This window comes from Lithobates pipiens, unplaced genomic scaffold, assembly GCF_037356315.1.
Source record: "Lithobates pipiens isolate NorthernLeopardFrog02 unplaced genomic scaffold, aLitPip1_a1.2 Scaffold_19, whole genome shotgun sequence".
Taxonomy (NCBI): Eukaryota; Metazoa; Chordata; class Amphibia; order Anura; family Ranidae; genus Lithobates; species Lithobates pipiens.
The window spans coordinates 405,109,618-405,130,693 of record NW_027507764.1 but is presented as its reverse complement, the minus strand read 5'-3'; the positions used below and the strand labels follow the sequence as shown (position 1 = coordinate 405,130,693).

Sequence of the window (21,076 nt, the reverse complement as noted above, 5' to 3'; positions counted from 1 at the left end):
CCTTCAAAACTGTAACGCCCTTAGAAAGCCTGAAGGCGGTGCTTGGTTTTCGGGGCCCCGTACGCGGCTAGGCTCCCAAAAAGTCCCACATATGTGGTATCCCTGTACTCAGGAGAAGCAGCAGAATTTATTTTGGGGTGTCATTTCACATATGCCCATGGCATGCGTGAGCAATATATCATTTAGTGACAACTTTGTGAAAAAAAAATTAAAAAAAATTAAAGTTTGTAATTTTCCCGCAACTTGTGGCAAAATATAAAATATTCCATGGACTCAAAATGCCTCTCAGCAAATAGCTTGGGGTGTCTACTTTCTAAAATGGGGTCATTTGTGGGGGTTTTGTGCCATCTTGGCATTTTATGGCCTTCAAAACTGTAATAGGTAGTGAGAAGTGAAATCAAAAATTTACGCCCTTAGAAAGCCTGAAGGCGGTGCTTGGTTTTCGGGGCCCCATACGCGGCTAGGCTCCCAAAAAGTCCCACATATGTGGTATCCCTGTACTCAGGAGAAGCAGCAGAATTTATTTTGGGGTGTCATTTCACATATGCCCATAGCATGTGTGAGCAATATATCATTTAGTGACAACTTTGTGTAAAAAAAATAAAAATAATTATTTTTTGTCATTATTCAATCGCTTGAGGCAAAAAAATAAAATATTCAATGGGCTCAACATGCCACTTATCAATTTCCTTAGGGTGTCTACTTTCCAAAATGGGGTAATTTGGGGGGGTTTTGTACTGCCCTGCCATTTTAGCACCTCAAGAAATGAGATAGGCAGTCGTAAACTAAAAGCTGCGTAAATTCCAGAAAACGTACCTTAGTTTGTAGATGTGACAACTTTTGCGCAAACCAATAAATATACAATTATTGACTTTTTTTTTACCAAAGACATGTGGCTGAATACATTTTGGCCTAAATGTATGACTAAAATTGAGTTTATTGGATTTTTCTAATAACAAAAAGTAGAAAATATCATTTTTTTTCAAAATTTGCGGTCTTTTTACGTTTATATCGCAAAAAATAAAAATCGCAGAGGCAATCAAATACCATCAAAAGAAAGCTCTATTTGTGGGAAGAAAAGGACGCAAATTTTGTTTGGGTACAACATTGCATGACCGCGCAATTACCAGTTAAAGCAGCGCAGTGCCAAATTGTAAAAAGACCTCTGGTCATTTACCAGCAAAATGGTCCGGTCTGAAGGTGGTTAAAGAGGGAACCCACCAAAAAAATATATATATATTAAAAGCCAGCAGCTACAAATACTGCAGCTGCTGACTTTTAATAAATGGACACTTACCTGTCTCAGGGTCCAGCTATGTCGGCAGCCAAAGCCGAGCAATTACTCGGCTCTCGGCTGCTGCCGCCGTCATTCTCATTGAGGGGATCAGGAAGTGAAGTGTTGCGGCTTCACTTCCCGGTTCCCTAGTGCGCATGATCGAGTCGCGCTGCGAGTCGCAAGGTATCTGCACCCCCCTCCCCCTGAAAGGTGCCAATTGTGGCACTGGAGGGGGGGGGAATCAAATGAGCGGAAGTTCTACTTTTGGATGGAACTCCGCTTTAAGAATGACTCTGGTTCAAACATGCATTACATGTTTGTGCCTGCATAGAAGGATGGGAGAGAGTTCTGTAGTCTCATAGGTAATCAGCAGTCAATATGGAATATTCACTCTCATCCATCAATTTCCCAGGGTAAAAGGGACAATCCGGGTACAAATGGCTGGACTGTTGAGCTGCAATATCTTAATATTTGAGTCGTTTGAGAAAACGTAGCTACTTATCATAATTAGGATAATTCTGAAGGTAAGTTACACTGTGGAAACGTAAATATAATCGAGAAAAACTGTTATTTAAAAATAATTGTTCAAGTACCTATTTGACAGCACAATAGTTTGTTGCTGGTGCAGCATTATGTGTGCTATTAACCCTATGTTTTTTGTCACTCAAATGTCATAATTTTGAAGGCAACTGTAACCCCTCACTGCCAATAAATATAAAAATAATATATATTGTGTGTTAGAGTAGCCTGCACATAAAGTTAGGACTGGAACTACTGTGGGTCCCGATTAGTGCTTGATCGGTCCAAATACAGGGCCTGATTTAAGGCTGAAGATTAGAATAGGTATATTGCTTGGGTATAGATAAGACTCTGTGGGGTTGATTTACTAAAGGCAAATAGACTGCGTACTGTGCAAAGTACAGTTGCACTCTGCAAGTGCAGTTGCTCCAAAGCTTAGTAAATGAGCTACATCTTGCAAAGAGTAACCAATCACTTGCAAGGGAAATAAAAAAAAAATAAAAGACAGCAGTTTTTCTTGCACATGGCATGATTACTTAGCCCTGTCTGGAGTGCAACTTTACTTTGCAAAATGCTAGGTTTATTTGCCTTTAGTAAATCAATACCTATGACTTTTGGTAGAGAAACTATAACAAAAGTAAAAAGAAGCCTAACACTACAGGAAAAATTTATTTTTATTTTTTGGCATACTTGAAAAGAAAATATAAACACACATTTACAATATGGGTTATGTCTGCCATATCTAGCATTTGCACATGTTCGCAGTAGGATGAACCTGAAGATCAAAATGGTGGCATTGCAGCCAAGCCCAATATGCTGTTTTGACATTGTATGTGATGATGGCAGTGTGCCTGTGACACAAAGAGTAGTAAAGTGGCTTCAAAGGAGTAAGCCTGCAGGCACGAAAGATAAGTAAAACTGCTATTAATGTTTCTCAAAAAAAAAATGAGCATTGTACTGATTGGACTAAGAAGTAGAATGTAGACCCCCAAACGCTTTTCTAGAAATATAAACTGTAAGTGCAAATAAAAAGGACAGTACTCAGCTGTGTTGTTGCATCACCCCAAGGGATAAGTGCACTGTAATGACGCGTACACATGTAGCCGACTATCCGACGGACTTAGTCTGGCGGACTTCCCGCCAGACTGTCCGTCGGACTTTCCGAACGAGCTACTTGCCCACACACGGCACTTTTTCAGCGGACTAATACGGCGTACTAAGTCCGCCGTACTATCCGCCCTACTTTTGAAATGAACGGACTCGCCCACACACGCGGAGGAAAGTCCGCTCATTTCGAGCGCGTCTCCAGGTAGGCAGGGCCCGCAAAGGAGACGTCGCTGACCCTGCCACCTGGTATGGACTTAAAGGGGAACCCCAACGCCGCAAAAAATCAGCGTGGGGGTCCCCCTAGGTCCACATCACACCCTTGTCCGAGCACGCTACCCGGCCTGCCAGGAAAGGGGGGACGAGCGAGCGCCCCCCCCCTCCGAGCCGTACCAGGCCGCGTGCCCTCAACATGGGGGGTGCCTTGGGGAAGGGGGGGGGGGGGGGCGCGCGGCCCCCCCACCCCAAAGCACCTTGTCCCCATGTTGATCAGGACAAGGGCCTCTTCCCGACAACCCTGGCCGTTGGTTGTCGGGGTCTGCGGGCGGGGGGCTTATCGGAATCTGGGAGCCCCCTTTAATAAGGGGGCCCCCGGATACCGCCCCCCCACCCTATGTGAATGAGTATGGGGTACAATGTACCCCTACCCATTCACCTGTGAAAAAAGTACAAAAAAAAACACAACACAGGGTAAAAATAGTTTATTGCACAGCTCCGGGGGTCTTCCGTCTTTGGGGGGTCTTCTCGCCAGACTCCTCCGCTATCTTCTTCTAGCTCTTTTGCTAGCGGAGGAGCCCGGCTTTCTTCCTCGCCGCGGCCCTTCTTCCGACTTCGGGGGTCTTGTCCCCCTCTTCGGTTCTTCTGCCGGGCCACCGCGCCTTCTTATAGCTCTTTTACAGGCGGTGGCCCGGTCTTCTGTCGCCACCGCCGCCGCCGCCTTCTGTTCCTCTGTTCTTCTCTTCAGATGTTGCCTCGTCGCTCGCCCCGCTCACAATGACGAGGACCGGGCGTGCAGCGACTTATATAGGGACATCACCGATGTCACAGTCCCAGAGGATGCTGGGACTGTGACATCATAATAGGCGGGGACATCATCCGGTGATGTCCCTATATAAGTCGCCGCACGTCGCGCCGGAGCCATTGTGAGCGGAGGGAGCGACGAGTCAAGATCTGAAGAGAAGAAGAGAACAGAAGAACAGAAGGCGGCGGCGGCGACGACAGTGACGACGGTGGCGACAGAAGACCGGGCCACCGCCTGTAAAAGAGCTATAAGAAGGCGCGGTGGCCCGGCAGAAGAACCGTAGAGGGGGACAAGACCCCCGAAGTCGGAAGAAGGGCAGCGGCGAGGAAGAAAGCCGGGCTCCTCCGCTAGCAAAAGAGCTAGAAGAAGATAGCGGAGGAGTCCAGCGAGAAGACCCCCGAAGACGGAAGACCCCCGGAGCTGTGCAATAAACTATTTTTACCCTGTGTTGTGTTTTTTTTTTGTACTTTTTTCACAGGTGAATAGGTAGGGGTACATTGTACCTCATACTCATTCACATAGGGTGGGGGGCTGGTATCCAGGGCCCCCTTATTAAAGGTGGCTCCCGGATTCCTATAAGCCCCCCGCCCGCAGACCCTGACAACCAACGCCAGGGTTGTCGGGAAGAGGCCCTTGTCCTCATCAACATGGGGACAAGGTGCTTTGGGGTGGGGGGGCCGCACGGCCCCCCCTTCCCCAAGGCACCCCCCATGTTGAGGGCCTGGTACGGCTCAGGAGGGGGGGCACTCTCGCCCCCCTCTCCTGGCCGGCCGGGTAGCGTGCTCGGACAAGGGTCTGATGTGGACCTGGGGGGAACCCCCACGCTGATTTTTTTCAGCGTGGGGGTTCCCCTTTAAGTCCATACTAGGTGGCGGGGCAGGCGACGTCTCCTTCCTGGGCCCCGCCTACCTGGAGACCCGCTCAAAATGAGCGGACTTTTCTCCGGGCGGGAAAAGTCCGTTCATTTCAAAAGTACGGCGGACTGGCATACACACGGCCGGATTGTCCGCCAAAATGAAAGTCCGATGGGAAGATTGGAGTGCAAAACTACTTTCTAAGTCCGCCGTACTTTCGGGTAAAAAAAGTATGCCGGAGGCTACACACAGGGGGATTGTCTGGCGGACTTGAGTTTGCCTGACTTTTCCACCCGATTGTTTGATCGTGTGTACGCGGCATTAAACACAGTGAATTTATCCTTTTTTGCCCCCCTTCCCTAACCAAACCCCACCCTCTTCTTCCACAAATTTATACCTACCTCGATCCATGGCTCCAGGCTCCAGTGTTTGTTCACATTCATTGGTGCAAGTTTCAATGTCCTGGCCACCCCTGCACATTACAGCCCAAATGACTTCTATGAGAATGTGTCCCGAGTCCAGAGATGAAGGGAAATGGCCCCATAGAAGTCTATGTCTAGGACATTAAGACTTGCAGTGATGGATGCAAACAAACATCAGAGGCCAAGGCCATCCAATTGAGGTAAGTATGTATCTGTAAAGGGGTAAGGAGAGTTAGATAGTCAAGAAAGAAGAGCAAAAAAGATAAGTGCTATTTGTCTTAAAGTGAACTTCTCTTTTCAGCTTATTACGTTTGTAACTCTTCTGTCTACGTTAAAGTAGAACTTTAACTTATTAAAATGTGTGTACAGGCAGGATTTTTAATGCAGAAGACATATGCTTTGTCTTTTCTGCATTAAAACTACTTACCTGCCTATCTGCCCTTGTACAGTGAGCTGTTCACATGCAGCTCATTGTACAAATTTGGCAATGCAGAATCTGACTGATTTCCCGCACATGTGCAGAGGTGACATCGTCCCTACCCGCCCACATCAAGACCCAGAAGCCTGCCATCTGATATGTCAGTGGTCATACGGGGAGCTTGAAGATTCTGCATCGCTGAGCTGAGTATTGTTCCTCTTTAAATGTCAATAATTTCTCTATTTGAATTATAGTGATTTTGTGCTGAATTCCTAATAAAAGAAAGCTATTAATAATGAGAACAATAATATGTTACATACCTTTGAAAGCCTATATGTCGAAATGTTTTCTCCCATGTTGTACCTACAAATACAGAAAAAAAGCAATAGTGTTAAAAAAAAGTAACTTAATTTCAATGTACCTGCTTTTAAATCACAAACTGCAAAACGCATAAAAGCTAATATGATACATTTGCCTACTACCTGCCAAAAAATATTATGACTAATTCCAACTTAAATGCAGAGGAAGACATATTGGCCTCTCACCCTATGTGTCCTCTTATCATACAATACTGGCTCTATGTACCTCTATGTACCTCTATACAATAACAACATGGCAAGGAAAGGATGTGTGCAGCTGGCTTGTACCAGGGTCATCAGTCTCACAGGTTTAGCAGAAACCTCAGAATGATGCAATCAAATAAAAATAGTGGAAATAATAATGCTGCGTTGAAATTAAAGGGCAAAATATCAAAATGGATATTTCCTTTTTTGGGAAACTGATGAGTTAAATCAGTCACCAGTTTCTCTTCACTTGTAAAATGGTCCCACTCTCTGTTGCACCCTTATAGTTCTACCTCCTAATTTATTGTCCTACTTTATAAATTATGTATGAGAAGGTAGGCACTACTTTGTTGGCTTTGTACTGGCCACATCACCTGGCTAAACCGGTATCATTACGTGCTTGTAAAACTAGGCATACATAAGTAATTATTTCTGTGACTTGTGAAAGTCTCATCTATTGCTTTATAAATATGCCCCAGCTATTACCAAATATATCGTTTTAAACCTCGCCATATATTGGTAGAATTTTGCTAGAAAAGCCTCCTTGTTAAATGTTTCTTTGATTTTCCGATTAATGGGGACAAATGAAAGGTCATTTCCAACTTGGTTGTTTCTTTTCTGAACAAACAAAATTCTATTGGTGCATATGGTCCTCACTCAGGAAAATGTATTGTATTTGTATACTATTGAAAAGGATTGAAAAGAACTAAACATTACATTTTATACATTGGTATGGCAACCCAAAGAACATTTATTACAGTTGAACAAAAATTCTTTGAGTCAATGATGGGAACATCAAAATGGTCTTTGGATCTTTCACGAACAGTCGTTTGAATGTCTAACAGTGTAAAGCTAGCTTTATTTGCCACTCAATCCTGTATTTGCTCAATCACAGCACACTATCTTGATTTTTGGTAATGACGCTCAAAGCTGAAGCACCTCTTGTTAGGATCACAAGCACTCGGCATGTACTTTTATCTGACCCTATAGTAATTTTGTTGTCTCCAACAGGATATTTGGTTGCTCTCTGTATTCTCCTTTTTTTGCCCAACCAATTCTGACTGTGCATGCTACATTGTAAGTTTTGCAACAAAAAAAGGAGTTCGACTGGCTGTGGCAAGGGGTGAACCTAGGAACTCTGATGAAACATGAAGACAATTCCCTTGACCCTGGTAATAATCACAGCGACTTCAACTTTCAATGAAGTTATCATTGTATCTGGTGTGAGTGAAGAACCCACAAGACATGTGGAATATGGCATTGATTACATACATTTATTTAATACTTTTAGGGTGAGCTTGCTCTTGGCATCCTTACAGATAGCAGTAGAAATGATCAGGAAAAAAATAATTGAGAATAAAGATGCTTTGGAACCTCTGTGGGTAACGTTGTGGCCAAAGTATTTTCAGCTGAAGGAAGATATTTTACTGTAACAAGATGTACCTAAATACGGTGCAACCTAGAAGCCAAAGTGTTGCAGAATAACTTTTCTGTAATTGTTGCTTCCTGTTTATATCAGCCACTGTGGTTACCTAAAACATACAAGCATAAAAGTCCACGGCTGGGTACCTTAATAACCCCAGACCATAAACACTAATATAAACAAGGTCGGATTAATGTTATGTGACAAACAAAATAGTTGTAGCTTTAGTCACAGCTAAATGGTGCAGTAATTCACCAAACTCGACTAATGTTCTCTTTTACTGGCTAACACAGGAAAGCATTCATGAAAACAGAATAAAGGAAAACCAGAGTAGAATTCAGACTTTACTGGTCATAATTACAGCTTTCTCTGTAACTACTGCTCACACCAGCTTTGCAATGCCACCATTAACATGCTTGATTACGGTTTATGAGGATTAGATATGAGATATATGTACACACAAGAGACAAATAGAGGATTGATGCCCACATATTTTACCCTAATATTACTGTGATTCTTAAAGAGACCCTGTCATCTTGCCCAAGATCTATGTAGAACCTACATCCGACCACCTGAACCTACTCTTCCAGAGCTTTCCTGCTGTTCCTTCTTAAATGGCTGTCACTGCAAGATGCCTGTAAATGGGAATGCTTTTGACATCCCACCATGCTACAATGCTTGAGCTTAAAGCCCTGCACACACAGGCTAAATGCTGGGTGACATTGGCCGGTTCAATAAAAAACATCTGACTATCGGTCCGTGTGAATGTCAGCAGGTCTAACAGAAGCTGGCTATTTGGCCAGCTTCTGTTGGACGTGCATGCTGGAAAACCAGCAGCTGACTGGTTCCCAATCAGTGCTCTCAGCCAATGTCAGAACACAACAGCTCAGAGGGGGAGATCGCTGTACTAACTTTGGATCATTAGTACAGTGACTTTGACTGAAACTGACAGTTTTTTTCCTTCAACCCGCTGGGATGAACAGAAAAAAATGCATAGTACCAGGCTTAATGCCAAGCACTCAGCTCAAGCATTGTCATCTGATGAAGGGACAGAGAAAAGAGCAAATAGAGAGTGTTGGAGAGGCATGTATAATGTGGTCAGAAGTGGGCTTTACGCAGGCCCTGTAAATTTTCCCTAAATATTCACATAACTGATTTCCACAATTGTCTGTAAAAAATCATATGAGACAGGAGTTGGGTAGGACTTAGCTAAATGCATGCAAGCATAGCCTGTATTCAAAAATTTGCAAGCTCCACGTTTTAAGCTGCAATAGTGAAATCATTGTTTAAGGTACCTAGCACTGAAGATTTTCAATTAAACAAAACCGGGATGCCTTCCTTGTCCTCAGTCCTTGTCTGCAATTGCAGTGCAGATTGCAGACAGGCTTAAGGTAACCTGTGTAATAATTACACTTGTAGTCAGAGTTTTCATTCAGAAATACGATGACCCTAACTACCAATGCCTGAGGTGTGCATTGGTCTGGCTGGACAGTATGCCTAAAAGAGGGCATACCCTGAATGAATATGTATGAAATGTAAATTAAATGATGAAAGTATGGGGGAACGGGTGGGTGGGAACCCAGAAATGAGCTGACGAAGGCTCTGATGGAGGAGGAGGGATTTAAAGCCCTCAGACTCCTCCTACAAATTCAGGCTAGCCTGCAGCCAGCCTTCCAACTTGTAGTCAGTCAGAAATACAATGACCCTAACTGAGGTGTGCCTTGGTCTGACTGGACAGTATGCCTAAAAGAGGGCAAAAAGACACAAAGTAGGTGTGATGTGAAAGCTACAAAGAAGGTCCGCAACAACCGTTTAGTCCGGAAAAAGCGAATGCCCGGCTGACTACAGAAAAGGGGGGTTACGTATGTAGCTGCTAACATGGAGGATCTCCAGTGCCCCATGAACCTGATGTAAAGAAAGGACCCCCTGGGGGACCTACAAAAATTGCCCAGGAACCAGATGAATAAACAGAAAAGGGGTTAGTATTCCAGCCTGGTTTGGCAAGTAACCTGGACGTGAGAACAAACTGTTTGTAGAGAGAGGATGGAGAAAGCGCAGACCCAAGGAATGATGCAGAGAAGGCCAACTTACTTTACCCGACACCAAGGCTAAGGTACAGAAATATGACCACAAACCCCTAGCTTACCCATCTATACCAATGAAGGGGAAGTTGTAAGCGGTAAGAGAGAAACTGCCTAGAGCAGTAACTGGGAACTGCCAAGGGAAGGAGACAGGAAGTCTGAAACACCACGTAAACCTGGGCCGTAACTGGTAGCCGTGCCAAAGAGAACATCCCCGACTTCCCTCCCTTGACGGTTAGAGAGGGTGAGCCGCAAAAATGGACAGATTGACAGGAGTTTGTAGGTCCTGAAAACTGGTCACCTAATAGATACTTCATGGAATTGGCAGAGGAGGCCAAATTGCCGATGCAATACCCAGCGAAAGCCTTAAACATGAACCTTTGAGACCATCCCGCATTGTGAGAAGCCCACTGCAAAATCTGGATAAGAACCATTGGCCAGATTGATTACCCGAGACCACACTGCCCCCAGTTCTACAAGCCACTGTGAAAAATTCCAACATCACCTGAAGGCGCACTGAGAAGAACAGGAGCTGCAGCTGACACCTCAGTGCAAGCCTAACGGGCTATGAACCCCACCATCCTGACTAACAAATAAGAGCGCATAGAGAAACCGCACCAACTGGGTTGAAGAATCCTGCACGAACCATGCGCTGCACTGGTGGATGGAAGAGGTTGGACAGAGTTGGGAATAAGCACCTGAATACTGCCCCCCCCAGCTGAGGCCAGGAAAGGGGTACCCCAGCGATAACTGAGCTAAGAGTTTGGAATGGTCCCACCCCTAAAGATGGAGTGCTACCAAGCACTGAATTCCCATGTGACGGTGGAGGGATGAATGTGTATCGGCCTCCTCCGCAACCCAACCCAAGCCCTAAACAGAGAAAACACAACAAGCGAAAAGAGAACAGACAACCAACACACGAAACAACAATACCCCTACATACCTGACAAGTATGAGGATGTAAGTGTAGAAATGACAAGACCAACAGCGCGTGAATGTGAACCTAATGATGCCACAACCCTAGTGTATGTAATGAGCGAGCCAGAGCAACCTGCAGAACCAATACAGGCAATTAAATAACGAACACTCAGGGCTGAGATACCCACAGACCGTGGTGGGTAGTAGTAAAGGTATAATGGTGAACGCGCACATATGACGTATGGCGAGAAGATTGTGGGACGACAATCAATTAAAAATGAAACCTCAGCCCGTATGGTTCCGTAGACGTGACAGACCCTGTATGTGAGCCCTAGCTAACAGACATGCTATGACAGGAATGCTACAAGCAACAATAGAACAACAGAGACAGTTAGCACAACAAACCTCAGGGCTAGTGTGCCCACAGACCATGGTGGGTAGACATACAATAGAAATGAAATGAGAGTGCATCGTATGACGTATGTTACCGGGCAAGAAGATTGTGGACGACAACCAATTGAAACAAAACCTCATCCCGAATGGGTCCATAGGCGTGACAGACCCTGGATTAAGCCCTAGCTACCAGCAATGCTACGAATAAAATGCTAAGACAGCAAACAGACACAAAGCAAAAACAAACCCTCAGAGCTAGTGTACCCACAGACCGTGGTGGGTAACCGTACGAGTCTAACGAAATGAGCGTGCATCGTATGATGTATGTTTATACGGGTGAAAGGATTGTGGGACGACAATAGGAACGACACCTCAGCCTGTATGGATCCGTAGACGTGACAGATCCTGGATGTGAACACTAGCTGGCAGAAATGCTACAACAGGGAAATGCTACAAATGAAAAGCCTTGAAATGGAAATGAGCCGACGAAGAATCTGATGGAGGAGAAGGGATTTAAAGCCCTCAGACCCCTCCTACAAATTCAGGCTAGCCTGCGGCCAGCCTTCCAACTAGTTGCGGCCTTTGATAATATACACCCCAAGGCACTGGGAAAGATAAGGTATTGGTAGAGGTTATATATGCAAAGTTTCTTGTTGTCCTTGGGTATGGTAAAATAACAAAGGTGTTTTTTCTTTAAATACAGACATCCTTAACGATTAAATCCATCTGTAATTTATTATAAAATATTAACACACGATCATACCTGCTGTATATGTTTGTGTTATAGAAATTTATGTGGATATTAAGAACAACGATTTAGTGTACAAGTTGCTACTATTTTTTTGTAAATGTGATGGATGAGTAAACTTTCTGTGCACAAGCGATTATTATCATACAGTGGCACCAATGTTCAATGTATTCTTTTCAGAACAGATTCATTTATCCATTAACATCCTCTCCCACAGTGCTCGTGTAATACAAATTTCCTAAAGTGTTGTTTACAGCGTTTAATCAGGGAGACATAATCCATTTTTATTCCTTAAATCATTCCCATTAGATTACCATGCTTAAATGTTTACTTCACATAGAAGACAGTTAATGCCCTTTTGGACCTTTGCTTCTACTGCAGAGACAAAATCACATTTGCTTTTTAGAATTGTTTTAAGCCAGCACAAAGCATTTCATAGATACTTAAAATTCAAAAAGGTTGGTCCGTGGCACGATAAGGTCCATTTACAATGTGCGGATTAAAGACCTTTTATGAAGTAGACGTTAAAGTGTGTGTAAATCAAATAACAAAAATGTAATTGTAGCCTACCAGTTCTTAGATTTGGGGGAGGGGGGGGGTAGGACAAATTCATAAAAAAGAAAAAAAAACGGATGTGGGGTGGAGAGGAGGGATCATGATATGGTAGGGGGTGAAGATCTGCTTTAAAGTCAGGATCTCTCCAGAGTCCGAATCAGCTAAGTGACATCAGCTGACAGTGGGCTTTAGCCTGCTGATGGCTGAATATGGGTTATTGGAGTGCAGAATGAAGTGCACTCCTGTAATCCCCAGGAGAAGTAGGGCCAAAATATCTTTGGACCTACTTCTCCTTTAACCGCTTAGCGACTGTTCACCATAGATATACTACGGCAGGGTGGCCGCTCTGTGCCAGATCACGTACCTAGTATGTGATCTGACACTTCTGGGTCTGGGGGTGCACGCACGCCACCGGCGACCCGCTCCTACTGTAATTGGACACAGCGGAAGCCAACCAGTAGGTCCGGTGGACGCAATGCCCGCCAAGACCCGCCAATCGTTCGTGAGAAAGGCAAAAAGTTAGTCTGCCTATGTAAACAAGGCAGACCGCTGTTCTGTGAGAGGGGAGTATGCTGATCCTTTGTTACTGCCATGAAGGAACATGGATCTTTACATTCCCCCAGTCAAAGCACACCCCCCAAAGTTAGTAATCACTCCCAGGGAACACATTTAACCCTTTGATCGCCTCTGATGTTACCCCTTCCATGTCAGTGTCATTAGTACAGTAATAGTCCATATTTTTTTTAGCACTGATCACTGTATTAGTGTCACAGGTCTCCAAAAAGTGTCAAAAGTGTCAGTTAGGTGTCTGATTGGTTTTCTACAGTATCACAGTCCCACTATAAGTCACTGATCACCGCCATTACCAGTAAATATATATATATATATATATATATATATATATATATATATATATATATATCATAGTTTGCAGACGCTTTAACTTTTGCGCAAAACAATCAATATACATGTATGTTTTTCTGTTTTTTTTTTTACCAAAAATATGTAGCAGAATGCATATTGGCCTGAATAATGAAGAAATGTGTTTTTTTTTTAATTTTTTTTATTGAGAATGTTTTATAGCAGAAAGTAAAAAAAATGTTTTTTTGTGTAGCATGGAGCATGGAGCTGCTGGTATTTGTTTGGGCTTACCCTTCAGTAATGAAGCCTCAGGCCCAAGACAATTTAGAAGGCAGCAGCACACCTTAGTCCAGGAGGACCATCAGGTCGGAACACCCCCTGTCACGGGGTCTGTCTCTTAAGTACCCTCTCCCAGAATGCACAGTGGGCAGACCACACCCACAGCTCGTTGCAATTTCCTACCTTGGTCAATCTATAAGGGTGCCACCCCTCGGCCAAGGGGAAAACCGCACAACCAGCTGAACTGGAACAGAACCAGAATTTCAACATAATCAGTCTGAGCTAAACTACAGCTCAGACAAAAGTAAATTTCTATTTATAACGTCCACCCATCAGGAGCAGGGCGTTACATTTGTATATATAGCGCAAAAAAAATTAAACACACAGAGGTGATCAAATACCACCAAAAAAAAGCTCTATTAGCGGGGAATAAATTACATAAATTTTATTTGGGTTCAGCGGCACATACCCGAGAAGTTTTCAGTTAAAGTAACGCAGTGCCCTATCGCAAATAATGGCCTGGTCATGAAAGGCGTTAAACCTTCCAAAGCTCAAGTGGTTAAAGCATTTCTAACATATGTTATACTGCATGATTACTACTATAGTAAGATAGTCAACTACTGTGTGGCAAGTCTTAGGCCAACCATAAACAGCCAAGCACATGCTCAAAATATTTAACATGCCAATGACCTCCAAATAAGTTGACATTATCCAACCGGGTTTGTGAGTGCCAGGATCAATAATGACACTAAACTTCATGTTGAAATCAAGTGTACCATGCATGTACTAAATTATTTAATTACATCTTAAAAATCCTTGCCTTTCCTCATAGTAACCAAGCATATTTAACTATTACTTTCATTTACCAATGTAGGTTATGCAAGTATATCTAAAGCCATTCTTTTTTCATTTTGGATAGGGAAGGGGAGGAGAAAAAGTGCTATCAGGTTTATTTTGATCTTCTGTGCCCCATTAGGGAGATTTCCCTTTGCCTCCTGTCCTGTTGACTCAACAGGAAATAAGAGGATGTCTTTCCAATGTAAAGAAAATCCCCTTTGCCATTTGAACAACTGTCCCCATTGGAAAATTTTCCTTCTACAGTCGACCAACGAATTTCATGGGGGTTACATACATAGAGCACCTGCGAATTGTGAAAAAAATGCCTATTTTTAAACTTCTTTTGGCGCTTAGATTCATTGCCAGAAGCCTTATGCTGCATACACACGGCCGGAATTTACGATGGAAACAGTCCGATGGGAGCTCTTCATCGGATTTTCCAACTGTGTGTATGCCCATCGGTCTTTTTCTGTCTGCATTTCCGGCAGTCTTTAGATTGAGAGCCTGTTCTTAATTTTTCAGATGGAAAACCTTTCTATTGGATTTTTCGATCATGTGTATGCAATTTCGACACGCAAAATTGCGACACATGCTCAGAAACAATTCGACACATGCTCGGAAGCATTAAACTTCCCTTTTATAGTGCCGTCGAACATGTTGTATGTCGCTGTTTTATTGAACGTCGGAATTTTGGTGTGACCGTGTAGGCAAGACAGTTTGCGCGAAATTCCTTCAGTATTCCGACGGGAAAACCATCAGGGCTTTTTCCGACAAGAGAATTCCGATCGTGTGTACGTGGCATTAGAAGGTGCCAGGCGTTTGGGCTTTAAGAAGAGCAAAAATGAAAAGCACGAGAACACTCAGCAAAACACTCGAGCTACAATCGGTAAGATGTTATGATGTGGGAATGCTGGGCTGCATCTGCCGGAGAGGAAAATTCCACGAACGGCTGAGGCCACAAACTTTGAACTACGACTTTGCGGGGGGTGACTGTTTTTCTCTTCTGGTGACAACCCAACATTTTGGGTTTAATGTCACTTGTATTCCTAGTGGCATTAGTGATCAGGACAATTAGAGACAGCAAATCACGAACACAGACAACAATAAATACCTCACTACTCTATCCAAACCTAAAAAAAAAAAAAAAAAGTTTTGCTGTCATAAGGTATACTTTGAGGGGTGGCTTTGAAGCAAAGCAGACCATTCTTTTTTAAGAAAGATTGATAATCAATGCACAATCTTACTGTCAGGACTATAAAATAAAGTATGACGTCACAATTTCCTCCATGCAGTCTCACACAATTCTTTTTTATTATTTATTTAGGAATGTGGCACCTTGCTATTTAGGATTTCAAAGTTATTTCAGGGAAACTACATACAATCACTATGGAAAAGGGATAGTGAGGAAACCCTACTGTAATCACTTAGTCAAACTACTCCATAAACTGTTCTGCTCTGTTTGTCTTTATATATACTCTAGACACACAGTTTATGAAAATCCTAATATTAGTATAAATGTTTAGATCTGTGGGAGTAAAGGTGGGCATATAAGTCACAAAATGACAGAAAGCAGAGCATGCCACTTAAAATATTGTCAATTTATTATTTTCACTATGGGCTTTACAAGGGAAGACTATTTGAAGCCTTGATTTAATTACAGAGAAATTATAGTATTTGATGAGGAAAGCATATATAGGTCAGGAAGGCTATGAACATAAAAACGTCCTGTATATGACAAGCATGGTGCTATGCAAAAACTAGGGGGTGCTAGAAGTAGAAAAGGCTGGCAAAGTACGTAATGCAAAGCTTCTGTTTCCTTTCTATAGCTAAATATAACTGAACGGCTAAAATACTAGAACTCTAGATGAGGATAAAGAATGGTGCTGTGCAAGCAATAGAACAGACAGAAGGAGCCCTCATTATAATGAACCAGCAGCTCCATTCGCTCTCTGCAGCAACTAGTGCTTTGTCCTCACGGATGTTTTATATGTCAGTGTCTTCCACTTGGGAAAGCTTCCTATACATTGTTAGATTTTCACACGAATGTTCATACATAAATTCTTGTCAGTACATTCAATAATGCAATCAGAGACTTGACAAATGTTGCTTGAAAGTACCTTAAAATTGTGTATGCTTTTAACATTCAATTTTGGAATGAATGGCGATTCCCAAACAAAAACAACCACACTGTTTTGTTTATTCGAGAAAAAGTTCCACCCTCCTCCTTAATTTTTTTCATCACTATACAATCATCGATTTGACCCCATTCACTATGTGAAGATCAAACGAATGTTCTGAAAAGGAACATTTTTTGAACAAAATTCTACTTTTGTATGGCCAACTATTGCTTGCTATCCTAATTATTATTTAAGGTGCTTATATAGCGCATTTAATTTATGCAGCACTTTCCATATACATTGTACATTCACATCAGTCCCTACCCTTGAGGAACTTACAATCTAAGGTCCCTAACTCACATCTATATACCAGGGCCAATTTGCCTACCAGCATGTCTTTGGAGTGTGGGAGGAAACTGGAGTAAACCCATGCAGGCACAGGGAGAACATGCAAACTTCAGGCAGGTAGTGTTGTGGTTGGGATTTGAACCAGTTACCCTTCTTACTACTAGTTGAGGGTGCTACCCACTACACCACTGTGCCACCCCAAATTAATCTTCGTTTTTTTTGTTATTAATGTGTTGTGTCTTGACCCACTAGCCAATTCATTTTGACTGAGCACCATCTCTTCTGGTCTCTATAACTTTATAGACTAATCTTTTGTCTAGTGACTTAGTCTGGCCATACACTATACAGCTTTCTTATTCAATTTCCTGTAGATTTACCTTCAACCATGTAGTGCAAGGGTATGCCCGACTGCATACAAATTGAAAGGGTTTAGGTTCGACCTTCTAGTATGTGGTTTTGATAAATCTTAAGGAAAGTTGAACAAGAAAATTGTATAGTGTATGGCCAGCCTAAGCCCTTGTACACGCGGTCGGAGATTCCGACGGAATGTGTCCTATCGGACCAAAGCTATTGGCTACTAGCCTGAACGTAGTCCCGTCGTAATGAAATAACGTCATCACGTTATGTACAGTCGGATTTTCCGACAACATAGTCCGACCGTATGTATGCAACATCACTTCCGGACCTCTTCCGGAATTAATCTGTCGGAATTACTCCGATGAATTTGGTTGTCGGAATCTCTGACCGTGTGTACAAGTGCTTAGAATGATTCATTTTCAGAACGATTAGTTATTTTTGGAAAGTATATATTCATCGTTCTAAACTGATTCGTATTTTCAGAAGTTTGGATTTGGTTGTCGGAACCTCCGACCGTGTGTACAAGGGCTAAGAATAGTCCATGCCTGCCATTAATTATACCAAATGGGTTGATTTACTAAAGGCTGTTCACTTTGTAAGGGACTTTTTCCCCTAGTTTATTGAATATTGTAAATTTTCACTTTGCAAAGATTACCCACTTATGTGCTAGGAAAAAAATTAAATTTTGCTTGCACATGATTAAATGATGGAAGTTAACATAGTTTCATCTCATTCACTAAGCTTATCCTGTTCCTTCGAATTTAGGCCCCTTTCACACGGGGCGGATCAGTAAAGATCCGCCCCGTGATGATCCGCTCGCTCAGCGGGGATCGCTCCGTTGTCCCCGCTGAGCCGGCTGCGGACAGGGCGGTCTCCGCACACTGTGCGGGGACCGCCCTGTCAGCTCTCCGCTCTCCTCTATGGGGATCGGACGAGCACGGACCGTGTGTCCGTGTTCATCCGATCCGCTCTGCAGACGGACAGAAAAATAGGATTTTCCTCCGTCTGCAGAATTGGACATTTGCGGAGGCGGACAATAGCGGGTGTCTGTGGATGCTCATCCGCAGACACCCGCTATCCCATAGGGATGAATGGATGTCCGTATTTCATCCGCAAACGGATGGATGAAATACGGACATATCATCCGCATGTGTGAAAGGGGCCTTACTCATCACTGACCAAAATCTATATTTGCTTTAATCCCAGTAACCATTTGAAAATCAAATGTTCTAAAGGCAAATATTTTAGAAGGCAATTCTACCAGTGAATGGCCAGCTTAGGTGGACTAGGTAAGATGATGGTCACTTCTACAGAAGTCTTCTCATCTAGTCGGGCTGCATGATTCTGGATGCAATGAGAATCACAATTTTTTTGCTTAGAATAAAGATCACGATTCTCTTACCATTCTGAATTACTTTTTTATTTTAAAGATTTACAACCCCTGAACATTAGTTTATCAAAAAATATGGCAATAAAATAAAAAATAATACTCTTTGCTTCAATAAAAATGTAAATAAATATAATGAAAAATAATATAATGTGTAAAGAAATAAAAAAAGACCATTAAATTATATTAGGTTTTTTTTTTTTGTACTCGCCGTTACCAATTACCGATACCTAATGCAACTTTTTTGTTCACACTTCAGCTGTCAGCAATGGTACAAAGCATTGAAAAGATATTTTTTAAGTGAAATAATTTTTTTTTTTTTATTCTGCGGTTTTTTGCAATGTGAAACGTGTAAATATATGTTAAAGGTGTAAAAATATTAATGAACAAAGAATAGTTTTAATTATTAATAGTTTATAAAATAGTAAATGAAAAGAAAAACAGTAGGAAAAAAATAATTAAATGGAGAAGGAGAAAAAGGAGTTAATAAGGCTGATTGGGGTAAATTAAGGGTTAATAAATACCTTTCATGACTAAGCCTATTTTTGACATTTGGTGTTTACAAGTTAAAATCCGTATTTTTTGCTAGAAAATTACTTAGAACCCCCAAACATTATATATATATAAATATTGTATCCTAGAGAAGGAAAAAAGGAGCAGGGGATTTTTATACGGTACAATTTATAGAGAAACAAGGATTTCTTTTAAAAGAATTCATAACTTTTTTATTTAGAAATGTATTTCTAAATAATGTATCATTTGCAGACCGAAGATCATCCCTTTGATCTGTAAATGAACAGAAACATACAATGTTTCTTTTCATCTCTCTTTCATTGTTGATCAATATTGCTGATAAACATTGCCGGCTGTTTTTTTTTTTTACAGCTGTCAGCAGGGAACTGCTCTGCACTTGTTATATGAATCATGGAAATGCTGGATTAAGATTGTGTGGGAGGTTGAATCAAGATCGCAATATTTTATTAATCGTGCTGTTCTATCATCTAGATTACAAATACCGTTAGTATTGCTTTGAGGTACATTTTATTATGTTCATCAATGGCAGCACTTTTTGGGAAAAGGGACAATTTCATGAATTTTAAAAAAATTAAACAGTAAAGTTATTCCAATTTTTTTCGTATAATGTTAAAGATGCTGTTACGCCGAGTAAATAGATACCAAACATGTTGCGCTTTATAACTGCACGCACTCATGGAATGACAAAAAACGACGGTACCTAAAAATCTCCATAGGTGATGCTTTAAATTTTTTTATGGATACCAGGTTAGAGTTACAGAGGAGGTATAGTGCTAGAATTATTGCTCTCGCTCTGATGATTGCGGCGATACCTCACATGTGTGATTTGAACACAGTTTACATATGCGGGCGCGACTTCTGTATGCGTTTTCTTTGCTGCGCGAGCTTGCGGCGACGGGGGCACTTTAAAAATGTTTTTTCTTATTTATTTTATTTATTTTAAAATTAATAAATAGTTTTTTTTTTAAATAAAATTTTTAATCACTTTTATTGCTGTTACAAGGAATGTAAACAACCCTTGTGACAGTAATAGGTGGTGACAGGCACTCTTTATGGAGGGATCGGAGGTCTAAAAGACCCCAAATCCCTCCTTTGCACTTCAAAGTATTCAGATCACCATTTTCGGCGATTCTGAATACTATATATTTTTTTTAAACTGACGCCATTGGCAGCCGAGTAAACAGAAAGTGACGTCATGACGTCACTTCCATGTTTACAATTAGGAGACTGGAATGAAGCCGCTTATGGCTTCATTCAAGTCTGTCCCTAGCGGAAGGTGGCGGGAGGCGGCGGGGTTGTGCCCTCCCACTCCTCCGGTATAACAGCCGAGCGGCTTTTAGCCGCATCGGTTGTTATCCCTGGATAGCCGATCGCTGGCTCTAAAAAACAGTACCGGGATGATGCCTGCAACTGCGGGCATCATCCCGGTATAACCCCGAAAGCCGAGTACGCACATCTGCGTAGGCTTGGCGGCAAGGGGATAAGAGGTTAAACAGAGAAACAATTGAATTAAAACCCCAAAAATATTTTTTTTTTTTAACTTGACAAGTTTCCTTTTAAACTGACTTCATTTGCAGACCGAAGATCATCCCTTTGATCTGTAAATGAACAGAAACATACAATGTTTCTTTTCATCTCTCTTTCATTGTTGATCAATATTGCTGATAAACATTGCCGGCTGTTTTTTTTTTTACAGCTGTCAGCAGGGAATTGCTCTGCACTTGTTATATGAATCATGGAAATGCTGGATTAAGATTGTGTGGGAGGTTGAATCAAGATCGCAATCTTTTATTAATCGTGCTGTTCTATCATCTAGATTACAAATACCGTTAGTATTGCTTTGAGGTACATTTTATTATGTTGATCAATGGCAGCACTGGCCAGCTCTAAATTTGAATGCACATTTACTTTTATTGTAACATACTGATTAAAGAAGGAATTCATTTAATAATTCTAGGAGAATATCTGTCAGATTTTACTTGTCTGCATTCCACTACTCCAAAGATCAAATTCAACCTGCTTCTGGAACACCATTGGGTTGATTTACTAAAACTGGAGAGT

General features: G+C 42.0%; 1 protein-coding gene across 7 annotated transcripts in view; it reads right to left on the bottom strand.

The window, feature by feature from the left end:
* The window catches only part of PIEZO2 (piezo type mechanosensitive ion channel component 2), a 503,501-nt gene that overhangs the window by 207,145 nt on the left and 275,280 nt on the right, over positions 1-21,076 (bottom strand). For all 7 annotated transcript variants that reach the window (XM_077492436.1, XM_077492435.1, XM_077492439.1 and 4 more), the window contains exon 4: positions 5,935-5,977. In XM_077492436.1, coding sequence (XP_077348562.1) covers positions 5,935-5,977 — 43 coding nt within the window. The remainder of the gene's footprint in view (positions 1-5,934; positions 5,978-21,076) is intronic.